At 46.4% G+C, this 16,940-nt stretch overlaps 2 protein-coding genes across 2 annotated transcripts; one reads left to right on the top strand and one right to left on the bottom strand.

The window, feature by feature from the left end:
* The first annotated feature begins 7,190 nt into the window (after positions 1-7,190).
* Positions 7,191-9,528, top strand: NAXE (NAD(P)HX epimerase). The gene is made up of 6 exons (XM_007948432.2): positions 7,191-7,372; positions 7,518-7,626; positions 7,792-7,902; positions 7,986-8,099; positions 8,824-8,971; positions 9,326-9,528. Exons 1-6 carry the CDS (start codon positions 7,191-7,193, stop codon positions 9,526-9,528), a joined length of 867 nt encoding a protein of 288 aa, XP_007946623.1.
* A 1,161-nt stretch (positions 9,529-10,689) lies between these two features.
* On the bottom strand, positions 10,690-16,681 carry GPATCH4 (G-patch domain containing 4). The gene is made up of 7 exons (XM_007948430.1): positions 16,603-16,681; positions 15,989-16,062; positions 15,794-15,886; positions 15,606-15,692; positions 12,077-12,168; positions 11,786-11,836; positions 10,690-11,560 (listed from the first exon to the last, which is right to left on the bottom strand). The coding sequence occupies exons 1-7, from the start codon at positions 16,679-16,681 to the stop codon at positions 10,690-10,692; spliced, it is 1,347 nt and encodes a 448-aa protein (XP_007946621.1).
* Between the last annotated feature and the right edge of the window lie 259 nt (positions 16,682-16,940).

Here is a 16,940-nt window from a genome sequence, read left to right as displayed (position 1 = left end):
CTCCACTCGTCACAGTTCTGGCCTCTATAGTACCCCCCCCCCCACTTGCCAACACTCACACTTTAGGAGCTTCTGGGGAGCAAGGCTCTTCCTAGTTGTTCAACCCTGTGTGGACATGGGACACAGCACCGTCAGTGAGCGGACTCCTGCGCAGGCAGGAGGGGGCTGTGCAGTCTCAGCACTGAGGGGTTCTGTTTGCTCTTCATTGGGATTTTTGGACTCAACAGATAAAAGGAAGATGGATGGTGAATTCTTTTTCTTTCCAGATCCAAGGCTCATGATTGCTAAGGTCCTTGTCCTAAAAACTATGACTTTTTAGTCAAGTGGCTTTGGAGTCACTGACTCTGCAGACCTCCATTTTTTTTCATGTGTGAAATGGGGATACTACTACAGGAGCTACATCTTATTTAACCCCTGCAGTCCACTTCCTCCATGAAACAGAGAGGATGGTGGTGGTGTCAGGCCTGTAGCCTGTAGAACTGCTTCCAGCAGCAGTAGCGATGACATTGTGTAACAATTATGGAGCACTTACCACATGCCACTCACTATTCTAAGCATTCACAAGTGCTTTCTCTTTTAATTGTCACAGCATTGGTATCAGGTAGGTGTTATTATTATCCCCTTTCACAGGTGAGGAAAAGAAGGCACAAAGAGGTTAAGTGGTTTGTCCTTCCAGGTCACAACTAGTAAGTGGAGAAGCCAGGATTCAAACCGAGGCAATGAGTGCCTTATCGAATGCTGTTCAGTTCTACTCCCCTAGTTAGGCAACTGTTTACCAAGAGGTGGTTGTGTTTGATACCAAATGTCTTTATGCCAGTCTATATGTTATCATAGTTTGTAATTTAATTAAATAGCATATAAATTGCTAAACTGAGTGTGAAAACAAGCACTGTTTCTGTGAAACCTAAATTGAATGCTAACACTTATGATGAGTCACTTAAAAAAATGCTGTTGAATTAGATGTGAGCAAGAAGATAATTACAGATTGGAGGTAGTCATAAATCTAGATGAATTCTGCATTCAGCTTGCTTCACATATGTCATTAATTGTTCCACTTTACAGAAGCAAACTGGAAGTTACAGATGATACATAAAGAAGACAGGAACTCTGATTATTGGTCCTATCCTCAAAGAAAAGACATTGGCCCCACTTTGACAGATAGCAAATGAGTGAGATGTATTGATTAAGACACAGATTCACCAGCTGTAACAAAGGCCAATATACTGTAACTTTAAACAGTAAGGACTTTATTCCTTTTTCATATAAGCAGCCCAGGGCTGATACGGTTATTCAGTCGAGTTGGGAATTCAGGCAGAAGGCTCTGGTGTACTCAAACAAAACAAAACAGCTGCTCTAGCTCCAGCATTACTTCTTCCTTCCAGTCCATGGAAAGAACAAGAGAAAGTGGAGGGGAACATTCATTTTTAAAGGGTATGACCTTTGTTGAATATATCACGTCTGCTCATATCACACTGGTCAGAATTTAGTCACATGACCACACCCAGCTGCTGCAAACTCAGAAAACCAAACTCACTGCCGTCCTGTTGAACCTGACTCACAGCAACCCCTCCTTGGGTTTCCAAGGTGGTATCACTACGGAAGCAGATTGCCCAATCTTCCTTCCGAGGAGTGGCTGCTGGGTTTGAACTGCTCGCCTTCTGGTTAGCAGTCAAATGTCTTAGGCACTATGCCACCAAAGCTCCTTTGCTGTTGCAAGGGAGGCAGAAAAATGTAGTGTTTGGGTGGGTAACCATGGGATCAGATAAAACTCTGGGGTAGATACCAAAGGAAGAAAGGAGAATGGATTTTGAGTAACAAGTAGCACCAACTGTCACATGGGAGTATTGATACAGACCAACCCAATATCGGTCATCACTGTTTCTACCATTTAATAGCTATATTATCATAGGAAAATTACTTTTCTACTACTCATTTTCCTAATGTATAACATGAGTGTAATAAATACATCATATGATTGACAATTAGATAATGTATGTAAAGCTTCTGGGACTCAACGGGTGCTTGATCCATGTGTCCTTCCTAAATTGCTTTAGAAGGCTTTTCCCAAAGCAAACTCCAAAAATCTAAATGGCAGCAATAGGGAGAGTATTCTTACTTCTTACCAGGTACATACAGGCCCCTTTTGATTGTTTTATAAATTCTGGGTGTATGAGGCAGGATATATAGACACACACAGACACACACATATATGTATATGTATGTATTTGGGTGAAAGTTTACAAATTCATTTTCCATACAGCAGTTCCCACACATTTTGTTTCATGATACTGATTACAATCCCCACAACGTAACAGTTCTCTTCCCATTTCCTTGCGGTGGTTACCCTTTCCCTGTGCCCTTCTTTCCCATGCATTCTTGCCCAATGAACTATCTCCCTGTTCAAATGCTGTCCTTCTGATCCCCCATGAGTGATTGTTCTAAGGAGTGGACCTACCTGGTATAAATGTTCACCTTATATGCCTATTGTTTGGCTGGAAGCCACAGGAGTGAGTTCAAATCTAGGCCCAAAGGGTGACTAGGGGCCATAGTCTTAGGGCGTTTCACCAGTCTCTGTCCAACCGGTAAACTTGGTCTTTTTTATGTTTTGAGTTTTGTTCCACATTTTTCTCCCACTTTATCCAGAATCTCCTGCACTGATCCCTTGCTGAGTGGTTGACATTGATAGCTGGGCACCATGTAGTTCTGGTCTCAGGGTTTCACATGGTCCACTAGTCCCTTGGACTAATTGTTTCCATGCGTCTTTTAATTTCTTCATTCTGCTTTACTCCAGATGTTGTTGTTGTTGTTATGTGCCATTGAGTTGGACCCGACTCATAGCGACCCCTCCTTGGGTTTCCGAGGCAGTATCACTACAGAACTAGATTGCCCCATCTTCCTTCCTAGGAGTGGCTGGGGGGTTTGAACTGCCAGCCTTCTGGTTAGCAGTCAAGTGCCTTAGGCACTACGCTACCAGAGCTCCTGATGAGAAGAGACCAATTACTGCATCTAGATGGCTGCTTGCAAGCTTTTAAGACCCCAGTTGCTACTCACCAAAGTGGAGTGTAGAACAATGTTTTAGTGTAGTATGTTATGCCAATTGAGCTTGATGTCCCTTGCGACCTTGGTCCTGAGCCCAGAGGCTCAACAATTCAGTCCCTTAGGGTGGTTGGCTGGAAGTTATAACTTTGCCCTTATTAGTTCTATTTATATGGACATTCTTGTAGCACATACAAATATGCACATAGAAATAGGATATATTTTGTGTAGTTCTTTCATAGCTCTACCTCAGCTAAATGAAGTCAACAAGCAGTGACAGTCCTTTACTTATTTCTGTACTTCAGCACAGGGGAAGCAGTTCAATTAGAATAATAGTTAAGAGCTCAGACTGCTTGGATCCTAGTTCCACTGACAGCTAACACTGTGTCATTAGGCATGTCATTCAACATCTTTAAGCCTCAGTTTTCTTGTCCTTAAAATAAGAATTAAAAAAAGGTTGCTATGAAGATTAAATGAGATGAATCATGTAAGTACCTGACACGTTAAAAAATGTTAAGTATGTCAAAGAAACACTTCACATTGTGTTTTAGAAATGAACCTTTCAAAATCACCAAACTTATTTTCCTAGAGGGAGTCTTAAACCAAACCCATTACTGTTCTGGTTACCTAGTACCACTCTGACAAAAATATACCACATATGGGATGGCCTTAACAAACAAGAGTTTATTCTTACAATTTGGAGGCTTTAAGACTAAGTTCAAAGTGCCAGGCTCTAGGGGCTGGATGAAAGCCCCTCAACCTTGGACTTCAACTTTGCCTCCTGCTCCCAGCCCACTGGAGCTAGAAGCTTTTCTTCACTCAGACAGTTGCTGGCTGCCAAGGCTGACAAGACCAAGATTGACAAGTAAAAAGGCACAGTCCCAATGTTACCAAACCACACAGCAAGCCATTAATTTAAGTCCATTGAAAGTCCCAAGGTCAGCAGACATGGCTACATGTAGGGTCCAAGGGTGCCATAAGCCAGAGCCCATTCCCAAAGCTGTTTCTTATATACAGGAAGTAGACCACATACCGAAAAGCAGCTACTCAGCTGCTTCCAGTAGATTCCACCATGGAGTTGATTAGCAGTCTTTTATCATGGGGAATACTACATCCAGCTGTCCAGCCACTCAACCAGGCCCAGCCAAGTTGACACACAAACTTAACCACCACAGTTACCATCCAGTTGCTTCCAACTCATAGTGACCTTATAGGACAAGTTAGAAATCCCCCACAAAGGTTTCCAAGGCTGTTAATCTTTATGGAAGCAGACTACCTCATCTTTCTGCCACAGAGCAGCTGCTAGGCTTGGACCACTGACCTTCTGTCTAGAGCCAAATACTTCTAACCACTCCACCACCAGAACTCCTAGTTAAAAGCAGGAGGGGTTTTTGCCTTTCTCAGTGAACTACCTAGCAATGCATTTCACGATACAGAATAAAATTTAGCATAAAAACAGGACCTAAACTGCACCTGGATCATTATCTTTATTCTCAGTGCCTTAAGGGTAAGTTGTCTGTCATTTTCCTTCTTATTTAACCATACAACAGAGTGTATTTTGCATTTTCTATTCCCAGTACCTAGAGAAGGATATCATATGTGGTCGATGGTCAGTGACAAAGGGAGGACCCACAATGAGACAGACTGACAGCGTCTGCAGTGATATCTCAGGCATAGTAGCGATCATGAGAATGGCCCAGGACTGCATAGTGTTTGGCTCTGTTGCACACAGGATCAATATGGGTCAAAACCAACTAACCTAACAACACTGCTAAAGCTAACACCCTTAGTGGTGCAGTGGTTAAAGTGCTCATCTAGAACCTACCAGCTGTTCCACAAGATGAGGCAATCTGTTTCTGTAAAGATTTACAGCCTTGGAAACCCTATAGGGTTGCTATGAGTTGGAATCGACTTGATAGCACTGGGTTTTGTTTTGGGTATTCCCAAAGCTATTATCTTAATGAAGCTTGCTTTGGGCAGTGGTCAGGAGAAACCACTTGCTAGAGGAGGACATCATGTTTGAAGTAGAGGGCCTACTAGGGCAAGCAAGACCCTTGGTGTTCTGGTTTCCTAGTGCTACTCTGACAGGAATATACCACAAATGGGATGCCTTGAACAAAAAGGAGTTTATTCTCTTACAATTTTGGAGGCTTTAAGCCTAAGTTCAAAGTGCCAGGCTCTAGGGGCTGGGTGAAAGCCCCTCAACCTTGGGCTTCAGCTCTGCCTCCTCCTGCTCCCGACCCACTGAAGCTACAGGCTTTTTCTTCACTCAGACAGCTGCTGCCTGCTGAGACTGACAAGCCCAAGGTTGCAAAGTAAAAAGGCACAATCCTGATGTTACCAAACCACATGGCAGGCCATTAATTCAAGTCCAGATGAAGTTCCAAGCTCGGCAGGGCAAGGCAGGTTGTTGAACAATGACTTGGCTACATGCAGGGTTCAAGAGTGCCAAAAGGCTAGAGACCATTTCCAAAGCTGTTTCTTATACATGGGAAGCAGACCACACCTCTAAAGCTCAGTTGCTCCAGTAGATTCCACCACGGAGTTAATTACCAATCTCACTATGGGGAATAACTACATCCAGCTGTCCAGCCACTCAATTAGGCCCAGCCAAGTTGACACACAAATTTAACCACCACACTTGGTGAGATGGATTAGTACAGTAGCAACAAGTATAGACTTGAATATGCCTGTAATGAGGAGGATGACAGACCTGGCGACATTTTATTCTGTTGTATGTACACAGGGTTGGAGTAAATTGGAATCAACTTCATGATAGCTATCTACCTACATATCTATTTTAATAACCTGGTGCAGTCTGGTAAATTCTAACTCATGGCAGCTCCACATATGTCAGAATAGAACTCCACGCGGTAGGATTTTCAATGCTATATGGAAGTAGATCAACCACACCTTTCTTCCACGGTGACACTGGCTGGATTTGAACCACCAACCTTTCAACTAGTAGCTGAGCTCAAACCCTCTGTACTACCCAGAGACCTATCTTAATAAAGCAGTATGGGTGATTAGGAAAGTACCTCTGTTTACCAGAGGTAATTGTTGTTGTTATGTGCTGTGGAGTTGGCCCCGACTCATAGTGACCCCTCCTTGGGTTTCCGAGGCAGTATCACTACAGAAGTAGGATTGCCCAGCCTTCCTTCTGAGGAGTGGCTGGTGGGTTTGAACCGCCAGTCTTCTGTTTAGTAGTCAAGTGCCTTAGGCACTATGCTACCAGAGCTCCTAGGGAGAGGAAGGTAATGCTGTTGGGTACTGTTGAGCCCACACCAGGAGGGATCTTAAATTATATAAAACGCTTAGTAATATAAATAAGAACAATAAAATCAATTTACTGAGCCCTATGTGATACATAAGGCGCTCTGGTTGCGCATTGGTTAAAGCGCTCGGCCGCTTATCAAAAGGTCGGTGGTCCGAACCCACGAGCGGCTCTGTGGGTGAAAGATGTAACAGTCAGATACGGCATTCTGCTTCCGTCAAGACTTGTTATGTGCTCTCCAGCCTTGGAAACCCTGAGGCAGTTCTACTCTGTCCTGTAGAGTCCCTATGAGACCGAATAGAATCTAGGCGGTGAGTTTGGTTTGGGAATGTGCCACATCCTATGCCAACGGCTTTCTTTACACGCATACATACAACCTATGAAATATGTACTAGAGTCCCCGTTTTATAGACGAGGAAACTGACACCAACAGTGTCCAAGTTCACTCAGCTAGTACACTTAAAGGAATTCGGGCTCCTATATACTATCATATACAGCTTCCTAAAAAAACTACACATTTTTATTAAAGAGCGATTGGCAGGTAAGCATATTATTTTGGTACGGGCAATCTACTTCCGCAGCGATACTGCGTTGGAAACCCAAGGAGGGGTCGCTGTGAGTCGGGTCCGACTTGATGGCAAATAACAACAGAAGTGTAAGGCAATAGCTAAATGCTCTCGGGCAGTGCTGAAATCAGGCTGTAAGCGAAGGTACACAGCTGCAGAGTACACGGTTCAAAGTGCTCAAAGGCGGTCATAGCCCTGCCCACCCATGCGCCACTTCCGGAGACGTTGTGTTTCGGCCCGGCCTACTATGGGGCAGGGAGAAACGCCGCGCTTGTGCCGTGGAGGGCGGAGCCAGGGCGCGCTCTGCAGGCTGGATGTCCGGGTTGCGGGCGCTGCTGGGGCTCGGGCTGCTGGTTGCTGGCTCGCGCCTATCGCGGGTCAGAGGCCTAGCTGGCTCCTGCCGCTCCGGACTCACATGGTGGGAGCCGCAGCGGCTGAACTCGGGGGGCTACAGGGACCTAGGAACCATGGCGAGCACAGCGGTGAAGTATCTGAGGTAGGCGAGGCTCCAGGCGGGCACGCGGGGCATACTTGAGTGGCCTGCTCTCCCTCCTGGGGGCGGGGCCTGGGTTGGCCGCGCCACCCGAGCGACAGAGCATCTGAGTAAGGGGTTGGCACTCAGGCCAGAGGTTTTCCCTCAGCCAGGAGGAGGCCCAGGCGGTGGACCAGGAGCTATTTAACGAGTACCAGTTCAGCGTCGACCAACTTATGGAGCTGGCTGGGCTGAGCTGTGCCACAGCCATTGCTAAGGTTAGTGGTGCAACCCTTGCCCTTTGGAGGATCTGACAGGTTGTGGGGAGGAGCAAGACAGGGGTGCAGGACTCTGGCCAAGACACAGAGGTGAGGGACAGGTGGGCCTAACCTGGGTTATAACTGCCAGAATCCCCTCTGAATTCCCTTTTATTCTGCCCATAGGCATATCCCACTACATCCTTGTCCAGGAGCCCCCCTACTGTCCTGGTCATCTGTGGCCCTGGAAATAACGGAGGAGATGGCCTAGTCTGTGCTCGACACCTCAAGCTCTTTGTGAGTATGTAGGGAGGGGCTGTGGGAAAGGTCATGAGGATTCTAGGATGTGGGATTGAATTATCCTTTTCCTTTCCTCCTAGGGCTACCAGCCAACCATCTACTACCCCAAAAGGTCTAACAAGCCACTCTTCACTGCACTGGTGACCCAGTGTCAGAAAATGGACATCCCTTTTCTTGATGAAATGCCTTTAGAGGTAGGAGGCTCCAGTTTAGTACCTCATGTCCCCAATAGCCATTGCCCTTCCATCATTTCCAGGCTGATGTTAATTATCATCTTCTCTGAATTCTGAGGGCAGGGATAGATGCTATTTGAATAGGACTGCTGTAAGAGCCTTCTCCGTAAGGTGTGTTCAATGAGCGCTCAAGACTTTCTCTAAAGCTTCCTTTCCCCTTCATCTTCCCTGGTCACTCCTTCCACTGTCCTTTTTCCCTAACTTGCATTAAACTTGTTCTTTGCCCCTCAGGAACCGGAGTGACTGCCTTATCCAAACCATGTCTGCAGACAGGTGGATTTAGGGTTGGGAAACTTGAGAACTTATATTTTTTAAAAAACAAAACACATTTCCCAGATGGAGCAACCAAGGTAGAGATAAAGGAAGTGGTTTGCCCCAAGTCAGATTCAGATGATGGTAGAACTGACAGCAGAACCCAGCCCTCCTGACTCCCAGTCTTGGACTATCCCATACTGATGTAGCCTCTCCAGTGGTAGGCTGGCACTCAGAACAGGTATGTCCAGTTTCAACTTTGCCTGATTAGTGACTGACTGACTTTAGGCCTCAGAATGCCCTCTAAATAAGGGAGAAAATTACACTTGTGTCTCTGAATGGTCTGCACCCTGTGGGTGCTGTGGGCAGCCTTCTCTAGTTAAGGGCTTTTGGTGTAGCTGCTGGCTCTTATGTATTTGCCTGTTCACCACAGGCCATGCTGATTGACGAGCTCTACGAGCTGGTGGTGGATGCCATCTTTGGCTTCAGCTTCAAGGGTGAGGTTCGGGAACCTTTCCGGAGCATCTTGAAAGTCCTGAGTGGAATCACTGTGCCCGTTGCCAGCATCGACATTCCCTCAGGTGCTGAGCCCATGGAAGTTGGGAGGTATTGGGGCCCTGCTTGCTCCCAAGTACCTAGGAATGCTGATTTCTGACTGAAAGCTCAGACCATGTCTAAAGTAGTTTGTCTGGAAGGCTGAGACATGGCTTTATGAATCTCGCTTATGGCTGGGCAGCGGAGTTCAAGAACCCCCTGTATATACCAGCTCCATGAAGAAACTAAAGCCCAGGGCTATATGGAGCTCCTAGGACAAGAGTTCCTTAGACAGGGATCCAAGGGGCTTTCCTTTTTAGGACTAGGGTAAAGCAAGGTGTGGAAGGGGGCTAGGCACCTGTGGTCTCATGTGTTCTTCCTGAATATTGTTCTCTTTTCAGGATGGGATGTGGAGAAGGGAAACTCTGAAGGGCTCCAGCCGGACTTGCTTATCTCCCTAACAGCGCCTAAACAGTCTGCAACCCAGTTTACTGGTCGCTATCACTACCTGGGGGGTCGTTTTGTACCACCTGCTCTGGAAAAGAAATATCAGCTGAACCTGCCCTCCTACCCTGACACTGAGTGTGTCTACCGTCTGCAGTGAGGGAAGGTGGGTGGGCATTCATCCCAATAAAAACATAGTACCTCTCTTTCCCAAAACTGTGGAGTCGTGGGAGGTCTCATGGGAATGAAGGTTAATGGGTGGCTGGAACCAGAAAACAGGATATGGTGACATCTCTCTGAGGGAAACAACAGACAAGAGAGATTAACAGGGCATTTGGAGGCAATACAGGCTCCCAGGTGTGGTGTACTATTCTTTACATACAAGTGATTCTTACACCTTTAGGATGCAGACAGGGAGCTAGAGGAGGTTCCCTAAGCTTTCTCCTTTCACTTAACAGTATAGCAAAACTAATAGGATTTTCTTTGATGGCCACCAAGGAAAATCTAGTTTGTATTCAGGACTTGCCCTGGCACCCAAGCCAGGAATGGAGAGGCCAGGATATACATATATATATACATATATCTCTACATACATGTATATATGGAACCCTGGGAGCTCTGGTGACATAGTGCCTAAGGCATCTGATTGCTAACCAGAAGACTGGCAGTCCAAACCCACCCGCCACTCCTCAGAAGGAAAACTGGCAATCTACTTTAGTAAAGATACCACCTCGGAAACCCAAGGAGGGGTCACTATGAGTTGAATTGACTTGATGGCAGTGAATTTGGTTTGCTTTTATATGGAACCCAAGCTGATGTTTATTATCTGGCGTAGTGTTAGAAGCTCATGGTTGTGGGCTGAATTCAGACCTGTGTATGTTTTTATTTTAAAATCAGAACATTTCAAGTAAATCTGTTTTCAGCCTCTTTAAAAAAAGGGTGGGGGAGCATAGGATCTGGCAACACTGGGCCTAGGTGTGTGCATTCAGCTGGAACTGGGGCAGGGATACCTCTTCAAAGGTTCTCTGCATTCTTGCTCTCTAGGAATTTGGCCCTTGTCCCTTAGCTACCTGGCTCCTGTAGACACCTGAGTTTATGATCTCTGGGTTAGAAACTGTAAAGGGGCCTACACCTGCTCCCTCAACTCGGGCATGGCTCTACCTCTTTCTCTCCTCAGCAGATTGGTGTTCCAGAGTTCATTTCCCTCCATGGGAGGGACTCCTTGTTGAAAGGGGTTCTACAGAAGACCTGAACTGGTCCTGGTCTCTGAGGCTCTTAACTCCTGAAAAGGAATCGAATGAGGCCCACCCTGACCAGACCTTCAGTCTCTCTCCTTCCGTTTCTTCTTTTTGGCTCTCTGGCCAGTGCTGACTCCAGCCTTTTCCTCCTGTGGATACTGCTGCTTCCTCTTCTTTTCTCTGCTGCTTAGCCCAGGATGTGTTCTGTCTACCTCCCTAGTCCTGCCACCCCATGCATTCTCATGTTCTTCATCCCTCATGTCCAAGAGCTCCTCCTCCTCTTGATGTTGCCGCCTTTTCTTCTTGCTTCTCCTGCTACCTGGGTCACTGCATGCTCTGTCTTCTACGTCCCTGGTCCTACCATCTACAGAAGCCCCCTCATCTTCATCCTCTGTGTTTAAACTGCTCTGTTCCTCCTCTTCACACTGTTGCCTCTTCTTGCTTCTGCTGGATGGGTCAGTGTATGCTCTGTTCTCCACCTCCTTTGTCCTGACACTCCGTACACCTTCCTTATTTCCTCCTCCTCCTTTATCTAAGATCCCCTCCTCCTCCTGCTGCTGCCTCCTCTTCTTTCTTCTGAGGGGCTGATCAGTTTGTTTTCTGCTCTTCAATTCCCCAAGCCCACTTGTTCCTGTAGCCTCTTCCTTCTCTACAGTTCCCCCTCTCTCATATGGGCCTTTTTCTTCTCGATGTTTTTTCTTCTTCTTGCTTTTCCTTATACTCTGGTCAGTCTGTTCTGGGTGTTTCTCTTCCCCATTCCTTTCAGTTGCTATAGCTTCTTCCTCCTCTTTGTGTTTCTTTTTCTTTTTCTTTTTCTTTCTTTGCAAAGGCTTACTGTCAGACTGTAGTTGAGGGGCCCCAGGGTCTTGGCCTTTGAGATGAGCCAGGAAGGCCTGTTCCTGGGCCTCCAGCCGAGCAAGTTTGGCCTTCATTGTGATCCCAAGACGGGCAGCCCTGAGATAGACAGGGCCCAAGTTAGAACAAGGAAATTGAGAAAAATGGGCCTAATTCTTGGGACTGTAGGAGAGTTGGGTAGGGAGAGGGACATGCTTCATCTTCAGGCAAGAGAGAGATAGGAATGATTTTCCTGGAGTAAAATGAATGAACACAGTGATGACACAAGCCATCCTCAGGGGTGGGCTTGGGGAGGGAAAAGAAAGGAGTCAAAGGAGCTCTTACTTGTGTGCTGTCCGCCCCTCACAGGCTTGTAGTAGCATCTCATCAGTCAGACTGTGGGTAGAAATCAGGAGTTGCAAACAGATCTCGAGAAAAAGCTTAACCTCTCTTCCCCTTTAAAACATTCCCTCAGCATAGGGTTACTCTTCAGGACTTGGCACTTTTCTAGGTACTGGGGATACAAGATTAGTACACCCCACCAGAAGCCCACGTCAAGCAGCAGAATTGAGTCTTTTCTCTTGAGGTCGAGGGCATCTCCCCCCACATGCCCCCAGCACTAAAATTAAGTCTCACATCTTTGGGGACTTGGGCCCCTGGCTGTCGTCATCAGTGCTGTTCTCCAAGTTCTTGTCTGGTTTCTCTCCACCTGAGGTCAGCGTGGCCATCTAGAAGGAGGTATCATAGGGGTGGACAAGGCACACTTAACACCACTACTGTCCCTGTTCCCTCATGGAAGCCCCCCAAGAATTCATAGCCATAGGCACAAATCTGCCAGCCCCCAACATTGTAGACCCACATAGATGTGTCATCCTGCAGCTTCAGCTTGGGCTGGAGGTGGGCAGCAGTTGCTGGGAGAGGGAGCAGCTCTAGAAGAAGGGAGTGGCTGAACTCTTACCCTCAAGGGAGGGGCTCTGGGTCATCAGGTATTCCCAGTAGTCTTAAATGTCCCTGCTGGTTATCCCATGGAGCCAGTAGCTCATGAGATGGAACCTTCCCAAGCCCTGAACCTTTGACCATTTGACCGGTATTTAATGAGAACCTACTATGGGCCAGGGCTGGGGATACAGAGTAGAGTAAGAATGAGATGGATCCAACTCAAAGAATTTCCATGTTGGTGGGGAGAAGAATGTGGCAGAACATAGGCAGTTACGATGGAAGAGTCGCCTGGTGCTGCAGGAGAGGCACCTAAGGCACTTAACTCACATTTCAGGGTTCAGGTAAGGAGTTCTAGAATTATATGGAAGCTGAGCTCTGGAAACAAGAAAAAAATCACCAAGTAAAGGGAAAAGAATGTCCCAGACAGAAGGAATAGCATGGAAAAGTATGAAGGTAAAAGAGTGCATAGTACTTTCAAAGAAGAGAAACAAATTCTATCTGGCTGAAATGTGCAGGTCCTGGGGAGAAATGGCAAGAGACAAAGCTGGAGAAGAAGCAGGGACAAGGCATGAAGGGCCATGTAAGCCATGCTGTAAGTCAGGACTCATCCTAGTCAAAAAGGAGCCAGTGACATGATGAGATCTGTTTTAGAACACTCTGGATACTTTGTGAAGGATGGACTGATTAGGGTGGAGAGTTAGGCTACAGGTAAGGAGTTTGGTTAGGAGGCTTTTAAAGAAATTAGGCAAGAATTAGATGCACATCAAAACAACAATGAGATACCATCTTACCCCAGTACTAGTAGCAAAGTTCAACAAGACAGAAAATAACAAATGCTGGCGAGGATGTGGAGAGATTGGGACTCTCATACACTGTTAGTGGGACTGTAAAATGATACAACCACTGTGGAAAGCAGTATGGCAATTCCTTAAAAAGCTGGAATTAGAAATACCATTTGACCCAGCAATCCCATTACTATGTATATTTACTAAACAAGAGGAGCTCTGGTAGCATAGTGCCTAAGGCACTTGACTGCTAACCAGGAGGCTGGCAGTTCAAACCCACCAGCCACTCCTCAGAAGAAAGGCTGAGCAATCTACTTCTGTAGTGATACTGCCTCAGAAACCCAAGCAGGGGTTAGTATGAGTCGAGTCCGACTCAACGGCACATAACAACAACATACTAAAGAAGTGAGAACCAGGATAAGAACAGATATATGCACACCCATGTTCACTGCAGCACTATTTACAATAGCAAAAAGATACAACCAACCTATGTGCCCATCAACAAAAGAACAGATAACCAATCTATGGTACATAAACAAAATGGAATACTATGCAACACTAAATAATGTAGAATATGCAAAACACCGCATAACATGGATGAACTTGGGAGGACACTATGCTGGGTGAAATAAGTCAGTCACAGAAGGACAGATATTGTTATTAGTCTGTTATTGTAAAAAGTCAAAGAAAGGTTTACATATGGAAGGAAATTTTCTTTGTTGGTTACTAGGGGTGGAAGGGGAGGGGAGGGAACACTGCTAGATAGGTAGAAAAGTACTGATTTGGGTGAAGGGATGGGCAATATACCAAATGTGAGTGAGCAACACAGTGGCATTAAGGAAGAGGAAGACAGGGAGGTATATGGGAGGTACAGACAACAAAGATGAACCCTTTTGCACATACAGTACTGTGTTGTCAGTGATGGCAAACACTGATCTACAGGTGGACAGATGGGTGGACAGGCTGAATGATTAGGTATGTCTATGCAGAGGGAATGTGCTCATGACCATATATAGGGTGGGCAGACAATGTTTCTACAAGTATATTTGTATGTTCTGTAAGAATTTCCAGATATATAGTAGAGCTGACAAGGGACAAGGTTGTAGTCACTTCTTGGCCATAGACAGCTACCCAGAGGGAGCAAGCAGTTGGACCTCTGGGCTCAGGACCATGGTCACAGGTCCAGCTCAACTGGCATAATATACTACACGAAAAAACATTGGCGAGTAGCAACTGGGATCTTAAAAGCTTGCAAGTGGCCATCTAGATGCAATGATGGGTCTCTCCTCGTACACCTAGTACATACACCCTACGATCCTCAGCCTATACGACTATGAGACCAGAAGAACTAGATAGTTCCCAACTACACTGTCAACCACTCAGAGGGGGATCTATGTGGGAGATCCTGGATAGAGTGGGGGAACAATGTGAAACAAAACTCAAAATCATAAAAAAAAAAAAAGGGACCAGGTTTGCTGGTCTGATAGAGCCTGGTGAAACCCCTGAGACTATGGGCCTTAAATGCCTTTCAGGTCTGGAATTGAACCCACTCCCGTGGCTTCCAGCCAAACAAAAGACAGGTATAGGAGCTGAACATTTACATTAGGTAGATATACTGCTTGGCGAGAACAATCACGGGAGAATAGAAGGGCTGTGTATGCACAGGAAGACAGCTGGGGGAACAGGAGTCAGGAGTGCATTGGAGGAAGGACACAGGGAAGAGGTAACTATGGGGAGGAAGTAGGAGGGGGGAGCTGTTGCATTGTGGGAAATTGCAGTCAACGTCATAAGTGTATGTGAGCTGCTGTATGGAAGATGAATTTGCTCTGTAAACTTTCACCCAAATCACAATAAAAATTAAAAAAAAGAAATTATGCAAGAGATGATGTGACATGAAGTGGGAGAGATTAGAGAAGTGGGAAAGACTTACTAGATAACATGCAAAGCCACTGGCATGTAATATTTGACCATTAAGGATTAGCTCCCCTCTATTGTACAGTGCCAGCAGGAGACAGTAGAAAACAGGAGTCTGAAGACCTGAGCTCTAGTCCTGTCTGCCATTACTAATCAGGTGTGGGCTCTTCAGCAAGTCATTCTGCCCTTTCTGGCCTCATCTGCAAAATAAGGAGGATGGACTAGATAATCTCTCGGGTCTCAAATACCTCCCACCCTGCTCTGGCAGCTCCTGACTGGAGGGACTATGCCCACCTCCTACCCCTATTGCTACCCCCTCAGCAAATGTTAGGGATCTGTGGAACCTGAAGATCTCAGTTCTTACTGAGGATCTAGGCAGTCTAAGGGAGCAACAACAAGGGGGTCACAGGATCCCACTATGTTAGGGCAGTTCTGAGAGTACGTAGGGCTCAGAAGACAATTGCTCAGGCCCCAGGGGGAGACCAGGAAAGGAAAAAGGATGCCCTTTCACCCCAAGCCTCTCATACCTTCACAAACTTCTGATACATCAAGTTGGGCTTGGGACGATCACGATGGGTAGACTTCTTAGAAAGGTGCCTTATCTGTACCCCGTCCTGTGGAAAAGTATTAGTGAGTGGGTGACAAGCCATGTATCCCTCACCTCTACATGTCCTATGCCCTTGTGTTTCATGTGCCTATTTATTAGCGTTCGTACCTGCCCAGTTTCCACTACCAAGTTGGCTGCAGTCTTGTTGAAGAGCTCATTCCACCAGTGGTTTGTGAACTCCTTGGCAGGGTCATGTCCTACCTGCCAGGGAAAAAAGTATGAGCTCTGAGCACCTGCCTTGCCTGTCTTCAAGGGCTGCCTTCTCCCATCCATACCAACCTCCCTCTACCTATCCAGTCTTACCCCATGAGTATCCTGCTTCAGTGTCACCTTGATGGGCTGGGTGATGCCATTCTCCTTCAGGCCCAGACCTTTGCCTGCACAGGACAGTGAGTGACTTGATTCATCCTGCTGCCTGCCCTAAGCCCTCACAAGGCACCCACCCCACACATGCCACTCCTTGCCATTCCACACACAGCACTGGGCCATATTCCATCTCTGCTGGAAACCCTGCCCCCAGTCCCTTCCAGCACCAAAACATTGTTCCACATCCTACTTTAGTGTGTAGCGACTGGGATCTTAAAAGCTTGCAAGTGGCCATGTAGCACCACTCCTTGCAGTCCCCCTGCCTTTGTCCAAGCCTGAACTATCTCTTTATAACTCTTCAGGACAAAAGCCATGTCTCTTCCTCTCTCTCCTAGTCCTCCCAACCTCTTCTTTCTCACCACCCACTGTCAAATTTCTTCCATTCTTCCCCTTTCTAGAAAAGTCAGAAAATGTCGTCTGCACACTTCTCTTTAAACTAGCTTTTTCACCTCTAACTGAATAGTCTATATGTGGGGTAATGCCAGGATGCTTAAGTCTGGCCTTTCTCCTGGAAGAGTTGGGGGATGTGGAAGGGGCCTTATGGTGATCACCTTGAGTCCATCCATGCTTTAGCAGCTGTTCCTCAGCAAACTTCATCCCACGACTCTTGACTTCTGGGGTAACACTCATGGTGAGATAAAAGTCTGTCCTTAGGCCTTCATCAGGGAAGAAGTCACTATCATCCCTTTCAGAGGAAAAGAAAAAGTACTCAAATCATCCATCAACTCCATCCTGACAGCTCCTGTAAGAATTCTTTCCTGGGCCTTGAGGAGACAGCAGAAGGAGTTCTGGAGTTAAGGGCTGACTGCAGTGAGGCCAACATCAACACATGAAGAAAGTCAAGGATGTTAATAGGAGCTTACCACATGCCAGGCTATGCTAAGGCTTT

Source organism: Orycteropus afer, unplaced genomic scaffold (genome assembly GCF_000298275.1).
Source record: "Orycteropus afer afer isolate SDZICR_OR568_19922 unplaced genomic scaffold, OryAfe1.0 scaffold00217, whole genome shotgun sequence".
Classification (NCBI taxonomy): Eukaryota; Metazoa; Chordata; class Mammalia; order Tubulidentata; family Orycteropodidae; genus Orycteropus; species Orycteropus afer.
The sequence above is the reverse complement of the archived record's forward strand: the minus strand, read 5'-3'. Positions and strand labels throughout refer to the sequence as shown.